The sequence below is a fragment of the Salvelinus sp. IW2-2015 genome, linkage group LG6.2 (genome assembly GCF_002910315.2).
Source record: "Salvelinus sp. IW2-2015 linkage group LG6.2, ASM291031v2, whole genome shotgun sequence".
NCBI classification, from domain to species: domain Eukaryota; kingdom Metazoa; phylum Chordata; class Actinopteri; order Salmoniformes; family Salmonidae; genus Salvelinus; species Salvelinus sp. IW2-2015.
Genome location: NC_036846.1, coordinates 16,188,463 through 16,211,336, shown reverse-complemented (window position 1 = coordinate 16,211,336; position 22,874 = coordinate 16,188,463). Strand labels below are relative to the sequence as shown.

General features: G+C 43.3%; 1 protein-coding gene across 1 annotated transcript in view; it reads left to right on the top strand.

Annotated features, from left to right (window-relative positions):
- Positions 1–22,874, top strand: part of diaph2 (diaphanous-related formin 2) — a 717,635-nt gene that overhangs the window by 229,379 nt on the left and 465,382 nt on the right. Inside the window, 5 exon segments of the mRNA XM_023990279.2 lie at positions 4,295–4,413; positions 5,469–5,533; positions 6,424–6,528; positions 13,158–13,226; positions 17,579–17,899. Of these exon segments, the coding sequence (XP_023846047.1) occupies positions 4,295–4,413; positions 5,469–5,533; positions 6,424–6,528; positions 13,158–13,226; positions 17,579–17,899 (679 nt within the window).

The following is a 22,874-nucleotide window of genomic DNA, read 5'->3' as shown; positions in this document are numbered from 1 at the left end:
AAAGGTGCCAGAGTGAAGGAGTGAAGGATGGTGCTGGGGACATATGTTGGCTTCTGGAGCCCAGCCTTGCCCAGGCTCTGGTGGGGCCTGACAGTTCTGGGTCACTCGCTCACTCCTTCCCTTCCCTTTCTCAGTTTTCTTGGTGGTAGTGGCAGAGGAGCGGGGGATGCTGGGAAAATAGGGTGACTTATTGAGATAATAATGTGGTCTACATCGGCGACAGTACTAAACCGGGTTGCCACAGTGCTAAGCCACACAGGGGCGACGTGCACTCGCTCGATCTCATGACGAGTGGGTGAATCCAGCCATAGGAACAAGACATCTGCCATTTCATGCTTACAAAAACAGTTTTACTTCTTATATCTGTTTACAATATGATAATATGATATCTTAAGTGAGTCTATGATCGTATGCTATCCATTTGTATCTATTGTATGCTGCTCTTTCTATGCCATTTTAATATTTGAGAAATTAACCAATGATATTAGGCCACTTTTGGCCATGATTACAGACACCTGTGTGTCTTGACACTATATATAAACGAGTCATCCCGCAGTGTCTGTGATTGTACCCTGATGAAGACAGCTTGCCTGTCGAAACGTTGGTAAATTAAATATTTTTGCATCTGAGCTCCTAGAGTGTGCGGCTCCTTTATTTTTAAGTTTTCTACTCCGCTAGCCAGCACCTCGCCTGAATAGGTGTGCGTTTCTTTTTCTTCTACAATATGATAAGACCTGTCCACATTTTAGAGGGAACCCTGATGTACTCCTTGTCATCACAAATAAAGCCCCACATATAAGATGTACATTATAGTATAAGCAGAAATCCAATAATTTACATATTTTGTCAATATGCACTCGTACGTGTAGTATTTCCATGCATGTTCAGAACTCTCAACATCTTTTGTATATTGAAGTGATCTCTCTGAAATGATATGCATCCCAACAAATCCAGCCTATTTGGTTGACGATGAGACCTCTGCTCAAAGCTATGAATCTATTTGAGCCACAATGCTCTTATCCCCTGCGCCCCTTTCCAAAGGCAGTAAAGAGAGAGCAGGACTTTGAAAAAAGCTTTGATTTCCTTATCTGCATCGGAGACTTCTGAGCCTCCCTGCCATGCACCCTGAGTATCAGCAAGCAGCATTGCGCCTGACCACAGAGGCCAGCAGGAAATTAGAGCACAGCAAATCTGCCTAATATAGTCCTCCCTCAGAAAACACATGTGTACACTACCGGTCAAAAGTTTTAGAACACCTATTCATTCAAGGGTTTTTCTTTATTTTTACTGTTTTCTACGTTGTAGAATAATAGTGAAGACATCAAAACTATGAAATAACACACATGGAGTCATGTAGTAACCAAAAAAGTGTTAAACAAATCAAAATATATTTTATATTTGAGATTCTTCAAATAGCCTCCCTTTGCCTTGATGACAGCTTTGCATATCCTTGGCATTCTCTCAACCAGCTTCATGAGGTATTCACTTGGAATGCATTTGAATTAAATGTTAATTTGTGGAATTTCTTTACTTCTTAATGCATTTCAATTAATGGATGTGTCTTCTTAAATGTATTTGTGGAATTTTTTTCCTTAATGCATTTCAGCCAATCAGTTGTGTTGTGACAAGGAGGGGGTATACAGAAGATAGCCCTTTTGATAAAAGACCAAGTCCATATTATAGCAAGAACAGCTCAAATAAGCAAAGAGAAATGACAGTCCATCATTACTTTAAGACATCAATACGGTCAGTCAATATGGAAAATTTCAAGGACTTTGAAAGTTTCTTCAAGTGCAGTCGCAAAAACCATCAAGCGCTATGATGAAACTGGCTCTCATGAGGACCGCCACAGGAATGGAAGACCCAGAGTTACCTCTGCTACAGAGGATAAGTTCATTAGAGTTACCAGCCTCAGAAATCGCAGCCCAAATAAATTCTTCACAGAGTTCAAGTAACAGACACATCTCAACATCAACTGTTCAGAGGAGACCTTCATGGTAAAATTGCTGCAAAGAAACCACTACTAAAGGACACCAATAAGAAGAAGAGACTTGCTTGGGCCAAGAAATATGAGCAATGGACATTAGACCGGTGGAAATTTGTCCTTTGGTCTGAAGTCCAAATTGGAGATTTTTGGGTCCAACCGCCGTGTCTTTGTGAGACTTGGTGTGGGTGAACGGATGATGTCCGCATTTGTGTTTCCCACCGTAAAGCATGGAGGAGGAGATGTTATGGTGTGAGGGTACTTTGCTGGTGACGCTGTCAGTGATTTATTTAGAATACAAGGCACACTTAACCAGCATGGCTTCCACAGCATTCTGCAGCGATATGCCACCCATCTGGTTTGGGCTTAGTGGGATTATCATTTGTTTTTCAACAGGACAGTGACCTAAAACACACCTCCAGGCTGTGTAAGGGCTGTTTGACCAAGAAGGAAAGTGATGGAGTGCTGTATCAGATGACCTGGCCTCCCCAATCCCCCGACCTCAACCAAATTGAGATGGTTTGGGATGAGTTGGACCACAGAGTGAAGAAAAAGCACCTCCTTCAAGACTGTTGGAATAGCATTCCAGGTGAAGCTGTCATCAAGCCAAATGGTGGCTACTTGAAGAATATCAAATATAAAAGAAATGTTGATTTGTTGAACACTTTTTTGGTTACTACATATTCTATGTGTGTTATTTTATAGTTTTGAGGTCTTCACTATTATTCTACAATGTAGAAAACAGTAAAAATAAAGATAAACCCTTGAATAAGTAGGTGTTCTAAAACTTTTGACTGGTAGTGTACATGAGGACCGGTTGGCAACTGTGCCTACACTCCTAACCCACAGTGTGTTTTAGAGGCTTCTCTCATAGTCACAGTACAAAATGATTCTCTATAAGCCATATATTGGAGCTGTTTTTAGTTCCGGTTCTCCATTGATGGCGTTTTTTTTGTTGTTGTTCAGGATTGTAGTAGGTTTAACCTATTCCCGGGAAACCTCCCCATATAGTTTACGGTAGTCATCATCATATATGCATGGATTGTATTTTTTGTTAAACATACAGCATTTCTATCAGCTGTCAGTTAGCACCACTTGAATTACTGTCTGTCACTCAGCACCACTTGAATTACTGTCTGTCACTCAGCACCACTTGAATTACTGTCTGTCACTCAGCACCACTTGAATTACTGTCTGTCACTCAGCACCACTTGAATTACTGTCTGTCACTCAGCACCACTTGAATTACTGTCTGTCACTCAGCGCCACTTTAATTAAACAAACTCCAGGTAGTTGTCAAATTAAGTGATTTGTGAAACTTTTGAGACTTGGGAGAGTATATGTTTTTCTTATACACTGCATTCACATATTTTTTGGTGTCACACTAATCATTCCTTTCCATGCTGTACCATACTGCCCTGAGGAAGTAATCCTAATCAAATATGTTGGCATAGACATCATAAGTACTGTAAATTTGATATGAGTGGCAATAACTCCTCGTAACCTATAAAGAGTCACATTGATTCTGTTAATCCGGGATTTAACTAGCATTGACCAGGAGCAAATGATAACTGTACCTCTAGTGTGGATTTGAGCCGAGCGACAGTTCCTCAGAAACAGTCCTCATCATAAAAATTCAGCCTCCATGTGCTCAAGTGGGGGGTATTTCTGGTGGGAAAATTGTATTTCTGCTGGCACCATTCAAGGTCGTGCTTGGAACATCATTATTTGTCGCTACGGGGCTCAGCTTAAGTTGACATTGTATTTGCTAAATGTCACTTGCAATTAAAGTTGATCATATAACTGGGGAAAGGTCACCCGACAACTTGGGTGGCGCGAACAGGAGTCCCCGGCCGACTCAGACGCCGTCCGCCACCCCATCGTTCTGTCACCCTCCCAAAACACGCAACATGTTCTCTATGCCATTGTGCTTTTAATTACACATATTACACTGATTAGATTTGCATTTCAGGTTTATGGGCACCCTTAATTGACAAAGATGATTGCAAATTAGTGACGGCCGGCTGCGCTCCCCGTTTGTCACCTTGAATAGCCGCGAGTCATGCCGCTCTGAGTTCCACGTCACCGAAATTAATCTTAGCGATTTCACGATCGGCATAAAAGTATGTGATCAAATTTAATTCCGATTTAAAAAAAATATATATATATTTGATTTTATCTGTCATTCTGTGACCTCTAGCTTGGCTAAGGGGAAATTTTGTGGAGAATTAGGGCTGTGTAAGTTTGTGTCATTCTCCTGTTCTTTATGTGCATGCTGACTCTGTTGTGTTCTGCTCACTGCTCTCCCAGGCCCCAGTACTACAAGGTGATAGAGGAATGTGTGTCTCAGGTGGTTCTCCATCGCAGCGGGATGGACCCAGACTTCGGATACAGAGAGAGACTGGATGTAGACTTCACCCACCTCGTCGGTAGGTCTGCCAGAGCGCTGTCTTTCCTCTGACATTTAAAAGGGTGAATTTGCAGCCAGTAGGACACCATTATACACCTCCAAAACTGGTTGAAATGATGTCATTATTAACACATTTGAAAACGTTTTTGGCTACATAATTTCAACCAGTTTTGCCTCCTAGGTCTCCCTAACCTACATACTGTACAATAATGCTTGAATCAGTATCCCTTTTTTAATACTAGTGTTGTTATTCATATTTTGTATCCTAATCGGTCTAAATCATCCTCGGATATATTTTTCTGTTGTACTGCGGACAGCAGGATGTGGGTGTTGCTAAAAAGGGTGCAATATCCTTCTCATTATTATCTGTCCCCATTTCCCCCCTGAGAGCCTTCCCAGAAAAACCTGCAGCCCCTTGACATGTATAGGAAAAGGTAGTCTAATTACGAATAAATAATGCATTACCTGTTAGGTGTGACTGTGGCACATCATGTCTCATCATAAGCACATGGAGATTTCACAGCGTCTTCACTCTGCCGAGGACATTCATCAGCAGAGTTTCTTGAATCCTAGAGGAAACAAGGTCTATTTGCCCCAAATTAGAAATGCAGTCATTCATTTCCTTCAAGTAGAGACAAATTAATGAAATAACTAAGTATTTTTATTTTTATATTTTTGTTCTTCTGTTAGTGTCACTAACAGTTCTCTGGCATCGTGCCGACAAAGTCTCATTAAAAGTTTCCAAGCCCATCCGTGATTTTTTACATTTTTAGATCACTGTGCTGTAATGAGCTGAAAACAAATGTTTCGGGGCTTGGTTTTTAAACATTGGCAAACCTGCCGAACAGAATACAAATCTCCTGGGGGATATGTCAAGAAAAGAATGAGCCGACAAATGCCTTTCCCCCCTTTCTTCACTCATTCCCTCTCTGTCTCTCTGATGTAATATTCCTTTTAGGGTTGATCTGGAATCTTAAGTAGGATGTTAACAATGTACAGTGTAATTGAGAGAATCAAAGTCACTTCGTGGGTTCTTACTGTCGTTGCTGCTGTCTGCCCTCTTTTTTCTTACAGATCAGTGCGTGGATAAAGCCAAAGTGGATGAGAGCGAACTGAAGGCTGCTGGGTTCTCCAAAAAGGTGAGGTATCGTGCATCATTCCCCTCAACTCAATTCCCCTCAACTCAATTCCCCTCAGCTATTATCTGCTTTCTAACTGGATGGAGTAGCCTACTTTATTCTGCATCCACACTGATCTTCAAACAGAGGAATAAAGTGCATGAAGTGTATTTTTCCTATGTAATGATAGACAGTACAATCAATTTACACTATATATTTGTGACCGACCGCCTAATATTTGTGACTGACCGCCTAATCTGACTTTGGTGCAGGTCATGTTATTCACATTACTGTCTCTGGTAAACACACTATATCAAATCAAATCTAAGTTTATTTATCACGTGCGCAGTATACAGAAGGAGTAAACGATACAATGCACCAAAACACTTCTGGGGGATTCTGCTGGAAGTACCACTACTGGTGGTGTACTAAAAAAATGTGACTCGTTTCAGGAAATGTTGTGCGTCACTACTAAACAGGAGAGGCATTTTTTTTTTTTTTTACCTTTATTTAACTAGGCAAGTCAGTTAAGAACAAATTCTTATACTGTATCACCACGCCACATATGCCCCCACAGTCCCCCCACACCCCTGCCTCTGTGTGTGGGACATCAGAGGCGTCCTGGGTGTGAGTGGAATGAGAGCAGTGTCCCCCCTGTGGCGACAGTGAAAACATTGTCCTGACACAGGTTGCTTTCCCACAAAGGTTTGATCCGTCATCAACACATGAAAGCCGGACCCAAACCACAGCCAGTGGATGACAGGGTAGAGGCCACAAAAGGCCTATGAATAGAGGTGGGAGATGGGGCCAAGTGCGTGCGAGACAGTGTGTGTTGACGTGCCCTGCAGTTGGCCATTCACTTGAGACACCCTGGTCCTGACCGGAGTGTGTGTTGTGTTGAATTGTTGCAGTTCGATGAAGAGTTCAGCGCCCGGCAGGAGGCCCAGGCTGAGTCCCAGAAGAAAGAGGAGAAAATCAAAGAGCTGGAAGGGCAGATCTGCAATCTGAAGACCCAGGTAAGGACCAGAGGAGACAGGAGGAGCATACACACCCACTACTCCAGACTGCAGTCTGAAGCCACAAGCTCTCCATAGAGGTCTTGTACAGTGTTCACAAATACATACACAGTCTGTACCACAGGTTTTACCGAAATACATAGTCTCTACCACTGGAAACCCAACCTCATTGCTTAGTTTAATGTTCAAAACAGTATTGAGGAAGGCATAAAAAAAAGGATTGGGGCAAGCAGCAAACATTAATCACATCATATTTACACTGGCAAGAAAATGTATGTGAACCCTTTGGAAATACTTGCATTTCTGCATAAATTGGTCATAAAATTTGATCTGATCTTCATCTAGGTCACAACAATAGACAAAAACAGTCTGCTTAAACTGATCAAACACAAACAATTATATGTTTTCATGTCTTTATTGAACACACCGTGTAAACATTCACAGTGCAGGGTGGAAAAAGTATGTGAACCCTTGGATTTAATAAGTCCCTCCTTTGGCAATAATAACCTCAACCAAACGTTTTCTGTAGTTGCGGATCACACCTGCACAACAGTCAGGATGAATTTTGGACCATTTCACTTTTCAAAACTGTTTCAGTTCAGCAATATTCTTGGGATGTCTGGTGTGAACTGCTCTCTTGTGGTCATGCCACAGCATCTCAATCGAGTTGAAATCAGGACTCTGACTCTGACTGGCCACTACTTCTGTGTTTTGGGTCATTGTCCTGTTGCATCACCCAACTTCTGTTGAGTTTCAATTGGCGGACAGATAGCCTAACATTCTCCTGCAAAATGTCTTGTTAAACTTGGGAATTCATTTTTCCGTCGATGATAGAAAGCTGTCCAGGCCCTGAGGCAGCAAAGCAGCCCCAAACCATGATGCTTCCTCCACCATACTTTACAGTTGGGATGAGGTTTTGTTGTTGGTGTGCTGTGCCTTTTTTTCTCCACACATAGTGTTGTGTGTTCCTTCCAAACAACTCAACAGTAGTTTCATCTGTGCACAGAATATTTTGCCAGTAGCGCTGTGGAACATCCAGGTGCACTTTTGCAAACTTCAGACGTGCAGCAATGTTTTTTTTGGACAGCAGTGGCTGTTTCCGTGGTGTCCTCCCATGAACACTATTCTTGTTTAGTGTTTTATGTATCGTAGACTCGTCAACAGAGATGTTAGTATGTTCCAGAGATTTCTGTAAGTCTTTAGCTGACACTCTAGGATTCTTCTTAACCTCATTGAGCATTCTGCGCTGTGTTTTTGCAGTCATCTTTGCAGGACGGCCTCTCCTAGGGAGAGTAGCAACAGTGCTGAACTTTCTCCATTTATAGACAACTTGTCCTACCGTGGACTGATGAACATCAAGGCTTTTAGAGATACTTTTGTAACCCTTTCCAGCTTTATGCAAGTCAACAATTCTTAATCTTAGGTCTTTTGAGATCTTTTTTTTTTCGAGGCATGGTTCACATCAGTCAATGCTTCTTGTGAATAACAAACTCAAATTTTGTGAGTGTTTTTTGTAGGGCAAGGCAGCTCTAACCAACATTTCCAATCTCGTCTCATTGATTGGACTCCAGGTTAGCTGACTCCTGACTCCAATTAGCTTTTGGAGAAATGTTAGCCTTGTGTTCACATACTTTTTCCAACTTACACTGTGAATGTTTAAATGATGTATTCAATATAGAAAATGTATTCAAAATACAATAATTTGTGTGTTATTAGTTTAAGCACACTATGTTTGTCTATTGCTGTGACTTAGATGATGATCAGATCAAATTTGATGACCAATTTATGCAGAAATCCAGGTAATTCCAAAGGGTTCACATACTTTTTCTTGCCACTGTAGTTGTTTCTCCAAAGCATGTTGGTCCAAGTTGACCTTTTACTGCAGTGAGCTGGATCAGGGTTACACGAGTGTTTCTTCGTAGTCTTAAACAAATCCACTTTGAAACTAAAGTATACACCTCACACACAATGTTATGGGCTTAAAAAAAGACATCACCTGTACCATGTCAGATATAGAGTTGAAATTAATTCAATGTTGAGTTTGCATTGCACTATTACACTTTATATACATTTCAGAAGATTGAAATATAACAAAACCGTTTGACAGAGAAACGCCGGATTTTCGGCTTTCAAACAATTATGTTTATTTATTATTCATAACATTCCTCCCTAAAGGACGATTTGATCATTTGACTGTAGGAAAGGACTACTCTGGTTGTGAGAAAAAAAAATACTTTTACTAATTTGGTCAAATTGAAACCTTTCTACCCCAATCACGGATGCCAGGCTGTAAGTGGGTATTTTCCAGCCATACGGGAGCGTTTGATTCAATAAAGGGTTCATCTCCTTTTTAAGATGTCGGATTTGATATTGGTTGAATTGCTCCATGGCAGCCTGTTCTATGCAATTGTATTATCACAGAGATGGATTTCATTTCTTCTCTGGCCTTGGCATCCCCATCTTTTCCCAGACAAAACCCCTCAAACCTAAGCACAGAAAATGACTGCTATTTCCTCCTTAACCCAATTTGAAACACTTCAGTGTTGCCTTGGGACAAAAGGGCAGTTTGCTTCCCTGCTTACTGAATGTAATATAAGCCAGTGTTGAAAGATGGTATGGCATCCAGTAGCTGAGATTGTTTTCCTCCAAACAAAATTCTGTGGCAGTTGCAAATGTCCGCGCTCCCCATCCCTTTTCCACACCTGCACATTTAGCTCTGTACTGCATCGCCGGGACTTTTTCCAAAGACAAGTTGCTGTCATTAAGGTCCCTGGCAGCCTCAGTGATCATTTATCCTCAGTATTAGCGCACGGTGTGAGACTTGGTCCTCTTCCTGTCTAGACAGAGGCAAGTTTTTTTTCTTTCTTCCCCGATTGCACTTAATTTGTGTGCAGTCCTCACTCCCCCACTTCATCTGCCTGAGTGCCATGTCGCCACTCGTTACCTTCTCTCTCGGCCAAAGTCGTTCATCATTCACTCATCGCCCCAACGATTGCCCGCCCGCTGCATGCACATATTCATGAGGCCAACATGGTGGCCGGGTCCCGTCCGCACCTCTATCATCCTCTCTTTTTCTCTGGTCTCTATATTTCTGTTTTTTTCTCTCTTTGTCTTCTCTCTCTCTGCTTTGTCTTCTCTCTCTCTCTGCTTTGTCTTCTCTCTCTCTCTGCTTTGTCTTCTCTCTCTCTGTCTCTGCTTTGTCTTCTCTCTCTCTCTCTCTGCTTTCTCTTTTTTCTCTCTCTCTATCTGCTTTGTCTTCTCTCCTGCTCTTGCTTTGTCTTCTCTCCGCTCTATCATGCTTTGTCTTCCTCTCTCTTTCTGCTTTGTCTTCTCTCTCTCTCTCTTCTTCTGCTTTGTCTTCTCTCTCTATCTGCTTTGTCTCTCTCTCTCTTCTCTGCTTTGTCTTCTCTCTCTCTGCTCTCTATCTGCTTTGTCTTCTCTCTCTCTCTCTATCTGCTTTGTCTTCTCTCTCTATCTGCTTTGTCTTCTTCTCTCTCTATCTGCTTTGTCTCTCTCTCTCCGTCTCTATCTGCTTTGTCTTCTCTCTCTCTCCTATCTGCTTTGTCTTCTCTCGCTCTCTCTCTGCTTTGTTCTCTCTCTCTCTATCTGCTTTGTCTTCTCTCTCTATCTGCTTTGTCTCTTCTCTATCTGTTGTCTTCTCTCTCTCCTGCTTTGTCTTCTCTCTCTCTCTCTCTCTATCTGCTTTGTCTTCTCTTCTCTCTCTATCTGCTTTGTCTTCTCTCTCTATCTGCTTTGTCTTCTCTCGCTCTCTCTCTGCTTTGTCTTCTCTCTCTCTCTTCTCTCTCTCTCTCTCTCTCTCTCTCTCTCTCTCTCTATCTGCTTTGTCTTCCCTCTCTCTCTATCTGCTTTGTCTTCTCTCTCTCTCTCTATCTGCTTTGTCTCTCTCTCTCCATTGCATGAGGCAGTGTCACCTCTGCTTACCTGCTTTCCCTGAGTGCACCTTTTTAAGCGCTGTGTTTCCAGGCTTTTCCCCCTCCCCCTAACAGGCCCCCGGTCTTTTGAAGCTAGTCTGTTTGTGGTGCATTAACAGGTAGTGTAGCGGAGTGAAGCCCCCGAGAGTCAGCTCCTTCTCTTCCTGCCGTCTCTGAACGCGCCTTCAAAGGCTGCTGGAGCTTTGCACATCAACAGACATCTGCCTCAGCAGGGAAACATCTAATGTGCTTGGCGAGAGCTCCCATGAATATGGCTGCGAGTTCTTCAAATAACATCCAGGGAGTGTGTTGGTCTAAAAAGGGGTTCGATGTAAACATGTATGTTGTCACGCACTGCATGGCAGGAATGCGCTCGTGGTCAAATTGGTGCCTTTATGAAATGTGTATGTGTAGTATAAGGTGATTTTTCAAAGGTTTTCTTCTATTGCTTTCACACTGGAGGCACAGAGAAAGACGGGTACCTTTTGAGTAGGATCTTCCTCACTAGGAACACTCTTGCTAAGAACAGACATGCGTCGTCAATTTGATCTCTTCGGGCATACTGTAGGAGATGAGCCATAGCTCTCATGACACGCCGCTTCAGGACACAGATTATTTTGCTTATCTGGCAACACGTTATCAGGAGGTACACATTTTGCAATCACAGCAATATTTAGGTTGCGGTGCTGAAGTCTTGCAATGGAGCACATAAATGGAAATGTAGGCGCTAACAAGATACTCCGTTTCAATAAGACAATTCTTTGAATTCTAAAGTGTATCCTTCCTGATGATGATGTACAGGCCTGTTCCTTCGCTTGAAAACAAAGTTTCTAGTCAACCTGTTTTAAAAGGGTTGAAACTGCAACAGATGAACACAGTGTTGTACTAAGCCATTATCTTCCGGAGTGCAGCACCTCTAAATCCATGCGAAGACACTACACTCAGATTGTTCATCAAAGCTGCTGTGGTGGTGCATCTGTCGTTTTATTGAATATGAATGAAGTGGGATCTCTGTTCACATCTCGTCGACAGAGCTCTTCGTGGAAATAAAAACACGTCTCTCTGTCTCCTAGCCCCTGCTACTTCACCTTGTCTGTGAACCGACGGATTTAATGAGAGCCTGTCTCAGGGAGCTTCCACCTTTTGATGTGTCTGTTTGATTATCCCCGCGATCCGATCGAGCACAGGTTTTGCCTGTAAACATCGACAAAACGCAATGAAAACACATCAAATGGAACTAATCCACCTCCCACCCCTGCCAACCCCTACGAACCCACCTCAGCTCAGAGATAACAGGGGAGGCGTTCGTAGAATTGGATGAGGGTGAGATGAATAATTTTCAGGTGAGGTAGATACCTTGGACCTACTCTGTGCCATGCCATTAATGGGCTTGAACAACCTGGAGGTCATGTAGCTGAACCAGCATGGCCAGGAATGAGGTTGGAAGGTATAGCGGATCACTCTCTTCTATCTGGCTCTGCCAGTCTACCTGCAGACCTCTCTCATTCCCAGACTGGATTGAGCTTGTAATGAATGCAACAGGCCTCTCGATACAATCACCACTGTCATGTGTTCGCAGTGGTTGTCAAGTAATTCACCGTCAAATGTAGCAAGTGTATGACATGCATGTTTCTCTGGCTGCTATTAACCTTAAAACATTTGTTTATGTCAATACCTTCAATACCTTAGGTTTAATACATGAGTGTATTGTACTTGTGTAATGTACTTGAGTTCCATCAATCACATCTTTGAGTCTAAGATATGCCTGAGGGGTTAAAGTTCCATGCCATCCACTTATCCTGTGGTTACAGTTTTTAAAATAGAGGCCTTGAACTCTCCATAGTCCATAGTTAAGGATGGAGTGTAAAATAAAATGTTCCCCATTCAGCTTAAGATTGCACTTTACAACCACGTTCTAAACTTTGGTGAAATGGAAGTCCTTATTCGTTCTCCTTTAGGAAAGCTTCCATCTCCTTTTCCATTACACATGTTCAATATTTAATACTCCTCAGTCCACAGTAAGGCTGTTCTGTAGGAACGACTCCATATAAATATGTTTCACTACGCAGTTGAGTTTGTACCCATCTATGCAACGGCTGTTATTAAGACGTTAGAATGTGACGAGGTCATATAGAGTGAAATATCAAAGCGACAACAACATCTTTGGGATAAAATCAATGCCTGTCGTATATATCTGAGAGGGGAAAGTAGGGAATGCGATTTGCTAGAACATATTAGAACGTAGCGTTCCAAAGGGGACCATTGAATGGGTTTTGAGGATACAAAAATAAATGTCTTCCACTGTGTGAACGTATTGATGGTTTCATCTCGGCTCTGTAGATTACTAAATTAGGTTATTTTCCATCTCATACAAAATGCACTTTTAAATGCTGAAAATGACTTTGCTTGTTTGAGGATATGAAATAAATGTGATCTTGGTATTCTATGTGACAGGTAGTACTAATTTATCTATATTAATTTCATCATAACCATGTTTTAACTGGGAATTTCTCTGTCACTTACTCCTCTGCTTCACCTGTCTGTGCCTGGTGTTGGCCTGTGTTCTCTGTTAACAAAAGTACTGGTGTTTCTCTTGTCTGTCTAGCTAACCACCCTCTTTGTGTGCCTCTCTGTTGCTCTCTGTATATGTGTGTATGTCTGGGTGTCTGTTGTGTGTTTGTGTGTCCGTCTGTACAGTTAGCTAGCGAGGCAAACAAGCTCAAAGAGGCTCAGAAAGTCATCAGTGAAGCTGAGTGCCAGGTGCAGGTGGGTGATACCTTTGCATCCGTGCCCCTCCCTTCCCTTTCATTCTTCTGGCATGGTTGACTGGTATTGACTGCACATTGAGAAACCTAATCTTGAATTAACTCATGAATGCCCCAAACTCAATCAACGCATTACAAGAATGACGATTGCTCTGATCTTTGCATATGATTGCTTTTCAATAATTGTTCAGTGATCTACATTATATTCCTCATAATTCCTCATAATCTGTTAATAGTGCCACACTCTTGGTCTGTAATTGGAGAATGCAATGAAGTTTGATTTCCTTGCATCATACTAAACAAACAATGAGTAATAATCTGTGAGATTTTTATACATTTTTTATTTCACCTTTATTTAACTAGGCAAGTCACTTAAGAACATTCTTATTTACAATGACGGCCTAACCCAGACGACGCTGGGCCAATTGTGCGCTGCCCTATGGGACTCCCAATCACGGCCGGTTGTGATACAGCCTGGAATCGAACCAGGTCTGTAGTGATGCCTCTAGCACTGAGATGCAGTGCCTTAGAGTGGCTTCCGAGTGGTGCAGCGGTCTAAGACAGAAACATCTGGGGTGGCAGGGTAGCCTAGTGGTTAGAGCGTTGGACTAGTAACTGAAAGGTTGCAAGATCGAATCCCCGAGCTGACAAGGTAAAAATCTGTCGTTCTGCGCCTGAACAAGGCCGTTAAACCACTGTTCCTAGGCCGTCATTGAAAATAAGAATTTGTTCTTAACTGACTTGCCTAGTTAAGTAAAATAATCTCAAATGAACTGTTCCATAGAAGATAATCAAACGTGGACGTGTTCGACTGTTGTGATGTAATTCTCCCCAATAAACACCCTATGACTGAATCTCTGCTTTGCGCATTAGAGCCGAGATTGGGGGAAGGTTTAATTGCGTAATAGTCCAAGTTAATTACCCACCCGTCTGACCTTCCCCCCGTCGAGGTCTAGAAGCTGTGGACCCCTCAATGAATGGGTTAGATTTCAAATCACTCCATACTCCTACGCTAATCAGCGCTCCAGATGAGGATGGCCTAGCAAGAGGGCTAGCTGCCAAGAAGCCATTAGGAGGCTCACCTCTCTCTTGCTCCCAGCTAACTGTGGTCAGTGGAGCTGGAGCTGCCAAGACCCGGCCAAAACACAGCACCATTGGTCTGTAAACAGCCTTTTAAAATGTATGTTTGAACCAGAGAAACCAAAACAACTATGTTGCTATTGGGAGAAGGTGCTTGAAGATGCTTGCTGCTATGATTGGAGGATGTAGGAAAGAAAAGGTACTCCAGTGATTTACCTGTGGGAGAAGGTAGAACCCTCCAGGGCGCTGTCGAACGCAGGGTTGATTAGCCTTCCATAGACGAGGCTGGCGGGTCTGCAGCACGGCGGGACGAGAGAGAGAGGGAGYGAAAACAAGAGAGCAGGAGCAGCATGAGCTATAACAGGCTCAGAGGGCCCCTGAATGTGGAAAAGACAGCACTCTAATTTAGCAGCTAATTTGCTTCCATTCTCTCATATTAATCTTAAAAGAGAAAATGGGCCACGACGGGTTCGGAGATTGACAGACGTATAATCATTGGAACGGGAGCGCTCCCGTCGAGGGGTTTTGGAGGCGGCCTGCTTCAAACGCTCCTCACCACGTTTTAAATGTTCTACCTGATAGACATTCCACGGCTGGCATTGTGTAATCAAGCACTCTGTAATACCTTCAAAAATTTGACCGGACGCACATTACCCACATAATCTAATGAGTGGGGGGAGTGAAATTGGTTTTCGGGAAATGAAAAACTTGTTTTTGGTCAATGTGGTGGAAATGTTGCTGGGCATATTGGAAAGAAAGACCGTTGTCATCTTCTAATCAAACCAGGTCAAATCCTATCTTTGCCATGGGCGGTCTAATTGCCCCATTTGCATATGTTTTGTCTCTAAACAGCGCCCCCCCCGCCTGTCTCCCCCGCCTTTATCAATGATTATAAATACCTGTTTGTGCTGTAGAGCTGTATGATAGGGCAGACTTGTCAAGGGACTGGCTGGTCTGTGTCTTATCGGTAATGGGTTTCATTTTGCCCGTCTACTGCCTAATAGCCTTCCTTTGTGAGCTCCATCTTGTCCACTTCAACATTGCTTATCTAGATGTCTAACAGTGGCCAGACAATCCCCTGGCTTCTCCCCAATGGTTATGTGTCGGCTGAACATGCACTGTGCACACACACGTCAATAGGGAATGAATGTACTGGTATGTGAGGATTTGATACAATACATTATCTACCCACCAAACCCTCCTGCAATAGATAGTGTTGGCATAGCATTAGCATGCCATTAGTTTCCTCATTACCAATTCAGGTTCAGGTGGCTCTATTCATCTCATACGCTTCATCTATTAGCCAACTGCAGAAGCAATTGTCATGGTAATCAGCACCAACAATTCAGGCTTGTCTATATTGGAGTCTGATTAAATGAAACACATCATATGTATAAGAAGAGGGGGAATCATTTTTCCATAAATAGACAATACAAATGTTCTCTACTTTAATTCATATTCAGAATGACTTCAGAATCACAGAAGTCTCCAAAAATATGGACTTTCTTTTTCTTCTTTGTGGAACACTTTACATAGTGTTGATATGTAGCATTCATAAATAATTCATAAAGCCTTAATATGCATGACATAAAAAGGCATAATGCCCTACATATGTTTATATACCCTTTAAGGGTGACCTCTGAAGGGTGTTTTATAGGATTCTGAATGGTGTATATAAAGGTGTATACACGCACACTCTGAACTCAACAGCGATTGCACGTACACAGTGCTTCATTCAGACACATATAGCCACACATATACTCAGCATGTCAGAGATCTCTCCAGAGTACTTCTAATGGGAAAGGTGACATACCTTCCTGCAATATTGTTCTGCTGCCTATTAGGTTCTTGTTTATGTAACTACATATTTAATGTGTCTGGTAGACTGTCTTAGGGAACTGAGCGACCCACTTTCCCCAGTGTGAGGCGGAGCTGGTTAGGACTCCTGAGTGTTGGCATCTGGCTGGCTGATAGGGTACTGATATAATGACTCCTCTGAGTGTTGGCCTCTGGCTGGCTGATAGGGTACTGATATAATGACTCCTCTGAGTGTTTGCCTCTGGCTGGCTGATAGGGTACTGATATAATGACTCCCTGAGTGTTGGCCTCTGGCTGACTGATAGGGTAATGATATAATGACTCCTCTGAGTGTTTGCCTCTGGCTGGCTGATAGGGTACTGATATAATGACTCCTCTGAGTGTTGGCCTCTGGCTGGCTGATAGGGTACTGATATAATGACTCCTCTGAGTGTTGGCCTCTGGCTGGCTGATAGGTACTGATATAATGACTCCTCTGAGTGTTTGGCCTGGCTGGCTGATAGGGTACTGATATAATGACTTCTGAGTGTTGCCTCTGGCTGGCTGATAGGGTACTGATATAATGACTTCTCTGAGTGTTTGCCTCTGGCTGGCTGATAGGGTACTGATATAATGACTCCTCTGAGTGTTTGCCTCTGGCTGGCTGATAGGGACTGATATATGACTCTCTGAGTGTTTGCCTCTGGCTGGCTGATAGGGTACTGATATAATGACTCCTGGTGTTTGCCTCTGGTGCTGATAGGTATGATATAATGACTCCTCTGAGTGTTTGCCTGGTGGCTGATAGGGTACTGATATAATGACTCCTCTGAGTGTTGGCCGCTGGCTGGCTGATAGGGTACTGATATAATGACTCTCTGAGTGTTGCTCTGGCTGGCTGATAGGGTACTGATATAATGACCTTCTCTGAGTGTTGCCTCAGGCTGGCTGATAGGGTACTGATATAATGACTCCTCTGAGTGTTTGCCTCTGGCTGGCTGAATAGGGTACTGATATAATGACTCCTCTGAGTTTTGTCTCAGTGCTGCTGATAGGGTATGATGGATGACTCTAAGCTTACCAGCAAAGGAACTGTGTAATGACCGTCTTCAGTCCCTGAAGAGACATCACCCAGGTCCCTTAGCCAGACTAGTGTAATGACCGTCTTCAGTCCTAACAGAGACATCACCCAGGTCCATTAGCCAGAACTGTGTAATGACCGTCTTCAGTCCCTAACAGAGACATCACCCAGGTCCATTAGCCAGACTGGTGTAATGACCGTCTTCAGTCCCTAACAGAGACATCACCCAGGTCCATTAGCCAGACTGGTGTAATGGTGGTTAAGCTCTGGCCTCCAGGTCCCCAGCCTACGATTGACAAGGATGACATGATATGCAGGGCAGACGGGGATAACATGAGTGCTGGGATGACAGGGGAATGTGTACCATCATTAACATTGATCTCCCATCTTTGCAGATTGCAGCCGGACCTGCGGCGGCCGGGACAGGAGTCCCACCTCTAGCCCTACCGGGGGGATTGGCACCCCCTCCTCCGCCGCCTCCTGGCATGGCCAGCATGCTCCCTCCGCCTCCACCCCCGCCACCTCCAGGCGTAGGGCCACCCCCCCCACCCCCCCCCCCCGGTTGTGGACCCCCCCCCCCCCCCCCCTTCCCCGGGGCTCCAGGTATCCCTCCGCCTCCTATGATGGCCATACCTGTCATCAAGCTGCCTTATGGACTGGAGGCCAAGAAGACCTACAAGCCTGAGGTCGTCATGAAGAGGGTCAACTGGTCCAAGGTACAGTAGCGACAGATGGAGCTGTAGGTACTAACCCAGAGAGTGCACCCTATTCAACACTACCGTCGGTCTATTCAGGCAAGCGTTCATCCACAGAGCACGCTACTCTGCACTCTGCACTAGAAATCCACACATAAACAAATTTTCGCTGCTCGAGTGTACTTGCATTCACACACACTCTTAGCGTAATTGAATACAGACAATGTGTTGTGTAATATTCCATCATTTAAATACGATTTCAACTGGGGCCATTCTCTTCATATGGGCTTTATTCTACTCCCAGTTAATTTATCTATCGCCCGAGGGATTCTGGGAGTTGCAAGCGGCATTCATTTAGTGGTGTTTTGCATATGCTTATGTGTGACCTTGCTATTTAATCTTCAATTATTGACAACAGCCAAAAGGAAATGGTTGTCTCTCGCTCGCACTGTGAAACCCTGTTGAAATCAAGCTGAATCGCATTATCGGTAATTGTGTAAATGGAGGCACGTCATATAGCAAGGTTGCACGTCTAATAAGAGACAAAGTTCATTGAAATGTATTTATTATAATGTTTTTCTCATGTATCTTCTTTTCACTGTAAGAAAATGAGTGTGTTTGCATTCATGAGTGTGCAACTTTGCACATCCGTCTCCTTCCCGGCATGGCAATGACAATGTACGTCTGCATTAACCTTGCCTCCGCATGCACTTCGGTTGGGAGATGCAAATTAAATGGCTAGATGGCACTCAAAGGCCTTCAGAGCCACCTGAGTCTGTTGTGTGGATTAAGTGGGACCAGAGTCAGCTGTCTTCTCTGTTAGGACCAGAGTCATCCGTCTTCTCTGTTAGGACCAGAGTCATCCGTCTTCTCTGTTAGGAACCCAAGAGCATCCGTTCCTTTCGTCTGGTTAGGACCCAGAGTCATCCGTCTTCTCTGTTAGGACCAGAGTCATCCGTCTTCTCTGTTAGGACCAGAGTCATCCGTCTTCTCTGTTAGGACCAGAGCCATCCGTAACTACTAGTTTGCTGTAGCTACATATGAACACATATTTATTAATAGCTTGATGCATATAGGAGAAGGCCTTATCTTTTGACTGATTGAAAAGCAGGCAGGGACAACCTGTGAGGTTGTACTCCTTCAACGAAGAAGACTGGTCTTAATTTGATCACCCTGTTGTAGTAGAACCTTCCTGCAATGCAGGACATTTAAAACTTGTAGTGTGTTTGAGGTTTAAAAAAGGCTTCTGAAGTTTGTAATTTCCATTTAGAAATTTCAGACTTGATTTTTCAACCCCTACAAAAATGTCCATTAATTATAATCCACTAAATAATTCACATTTCCTGTTGCTGCAGGATTGTTTTCCTGCTGTAGCAAACTGGCTCAAATTAATATCCTACATCTGTAGAGATTGGAGGGAGTGGAGAGAGAGAGTGAGGTTAGAATGGAGAGTGAGTGTTTGTGTCCAACTTTAGCTTTTTGAAAACACCCACAGGTTCCTTCGTCTCTGATAGTAAAAGCAGCCGGCAACAATAAAGGGAAAGTTGTCCAACTGAATATATTCAACTGAAATGTGTCTTCTGAATTTAACCTCTGAATCAGAGAGGTGCGGGGGGCTGCCATAATCGACATCCACATCTTCGGCGCCCAGGGAACAGTGGGTTAACTGCCTTGCTCAGGGGCAGAACGACAGATTTTTACCTTGTTTTTACCTTGTCAGCTCGGGGATTCGATCCAGCAACCTTCCGGGTACTGGCCCAACACTCTAACCACTACCCTACCTGCTGCCCCCAATGTGAGGAAGGAGTTTTTCCCTGTTTTCTTTTTTTAAGCATGTAACAGATTTTTCAAGCAGCGCCAATGGAGATTGTTGCCTGGAGGTGCTGTACTTTCTCTTACAGTGAGAACACCTTACCATTGGTGAACCACATGTTTATGGCAAAGTAAACGATTGCTCAGGCTGTGTCTTATGGCGGTTTGCAGCAGCAGTGACATGTCCCTAACCCCAACCCTTGCCTCTAGTCTACCACTTAACTGGAGCCTCTTTACAACACTGTACTACACTTAATGAGAATATCACAGTCTTCCTTTGTTAATTAATCCATTTTGCGAGGTTACTCGTTTGAGCAGGTTGTGTAAAGAGGCCCAAGAAAAAGACTGCATATGTGTCTCCCACAAAATCCTCAAATTTATTTAGCAACAACCAGTGGGCAGGCTTGTATTGGCGAACTACCTCACACACTCAGTTGGGGCACTAGTTAAATTAGACAGCATCAGCTGCTGCTGAGGGGATCCGTCGATACGGTGCTGGAGCTACAATTCGTTTTGAGACTGGTGAGGATGAGGCATGGAGGGCGGGCTGCTGGCATGGAGGGCGGGCTGCTGGCATGGAGGGCGGGCTGCTGCCTGGAGCGGCCGGGCTGCTGGCATGAGCGGGCTGCAGCAGTCGGGTAAAGCAGTGATTTGGGACATGCTGCTGTATCAATGGAGTGGAGAGAGGAGTGCCAGAAGCTGTGGGTTAGAGTCAGTATCTGTCATCTACTGTAAGACACGGTTAAGCAGAGGGGGGCGCTAAGATTTGTCTCGTCCCTGCTGTGTTTGACGTGCTCACATCATTTGGAAGCATTTGTCCATTAGAAACAATCCCGTATTTTCATCTAAAAGTGATTGATTTGAAAGGAATTTAAGCATTTGAACCTCTGGAGTTCCACAATGTTATTCAGCACAGTATCATTGTTTTTAGAGTATTTCTGGATTGTTACAAATTTGAATGAAAGTGAACACTTTCTATTGTAGCACTACTAAGTAAATAGGGAAAAATAAGAAACAATTAGAAAAATGCTTGTCATTGAATCTCCTCGTACAACCGTAATTATCGCACAATTGCAAACGTATTTAGCTGTAATCACGCAACCAGGCTGTTTTCCAGTGTAAGGCTGATCATTTCTTCTAGCAGGGTGAAATTGTAATATTTAGACTTCACATTCTGTTACCCCCCCCCCCCCCCCTATATGCAAGACTTGAGATGAACAATGCAATTATCTCCAAACCAGTCAATTTGGTTTACAAACGATGCAGAATTATAATTATCCTTTCAGAATTACACAACTGTAATTTTATAAATTAGCACTCTCACATAGACAAGAAAATAATGAGAAAGAAACAAAATGACCTCAGAGACCCCTCCCCCTTTGTCAATATAAGTAGTAAGTATATGACCAGCCAATCCATGAAATGCAGAGCCGATCTCTTCCTGAACTCCTATGCCACTCAACTCTAATTTCCTTCTCATGTGCTGGTTGGGTTCAATAGGCTATCCATAGAGGAGTTCAGAGGGGCACTTCATTCATCCTTCATCCGTGGTTGAGCTTTGCATTCACAGCAGGTGACCTTGTCAAGGGCCATCAAACTTTCAAGTAACCACTCTAGCATGGCATGAGTTACCTCAAGCTTCCAGAGAGTAGGAGTGTCGCGGCCTATGAACATTGTCTCCTGTCACAGGAGCCAATGAGTGTAAGTTAAGTATGCAAGTGATTAAAAATGAAACAGCCTTGTTCCAAACTATGCTTACTACAATGACAGTATGTGTCCATCAGTTTCAGGGATTAATCATAATGTTTACACCTAAGGCTGCGTTTACAACAACAGACCCATTCTGATCTTTTGCACAATTAATGGTCAGAATTGGGATGCCTGTGTAAACATTGTCTAAGAGCCTAGTAGTCTAAGAGTTTTCATTTTTGCCATGGAAAAAATATTGCAATACTGGTATCGTCACGGCCTTAATGTCCCACCCTCTGCAGTTTCTTGATTTCCGTGGTGCTTCCTTTACTACCACATCCAATGGATATTTGTGAGGGCTTCCTTTGAATATGACTTCTGTCATAAGCAAACACATGATACTGTACACTGTTGTTTGCAGAGCAGAGCCACAGCGTCAGAAGCTGATGTGAATTAGCTACAGTAGGGCCATGGTAGGCCCCTCCATAGTGATCGAAATAAGACGGCGAGGGGCAAGAGGAGAGAGGCCCACAGCTACTAGTCTCCCATCAGACCATCACCACAACAGCCCTCAAACATAAAACAAAACTGATATAACATGTCTTTGGTACATAATTGGTCTTGCCTATACTCAAATTAAAGAAATTCTAGTAATCACCATTGAGTGTGGACTGTATTATTATGCATACTGGATGGACTGGTTACCTTATGCTACTCTCCAAAATGTCTATCCATGAGTTTGTGAGAGAACGTATAGCCCTAGGCGATACTGTTGGTTCATTGACTGTGAAAAATAAAATACTGATTTAAGATATCGTTGGTAGATAATTGGTCTAGTCTAAATTAAACCAATTCAGAGTTAGCTTAGAATTTCTATTTGATTTTGAATAGCCTAGTAATAGAGCTTTAGAAAAAATATTGTCATAATTAATAGGCTTGCACATGACCTTTTAGCTACAGAATATCTCACCACCGTGAGTGTCTATCTCCTCTCTCCTTTATTCCTTTCTCGTGCTCGCAGACGGGCTATCAGCAGTTTAGTGAAATATGTTTTTTGGGGATGTTACTCTAGATCAGTGGTTCCCAAACTTTTTATAGTCCCGTACCCCTTCAAACATTCAACCTCCAGCTGCGTTACCCCCTCTAGCACCAGGGTCAGCGCACTCTCAAATGTTGTTTTTTTGCCATCATTGTATGCCTGCCACACACACACTATACGATACATTTATTAAACATAAGAATGAGTGTGAGTTTTTGTCACAACCCGGCTCGTGGGAAATCATGCAATGATGGAAAGACCTGTGTGTTGTCCTTGTTAATGCAGATAGAAAAGAGCTCCAACTTCTTAATCATAGCCTCAATTTCGTTCCACACGTTGAAAATAGTTGCAGATAGTCCCTGTAATCCATTCAGGCAAGAAAAAACATCACCCAGATAGGCCAGTCGTGTGAGAAACTCGTCATCATGCAAGCAGTCAGACAAGTTAAAATTATGG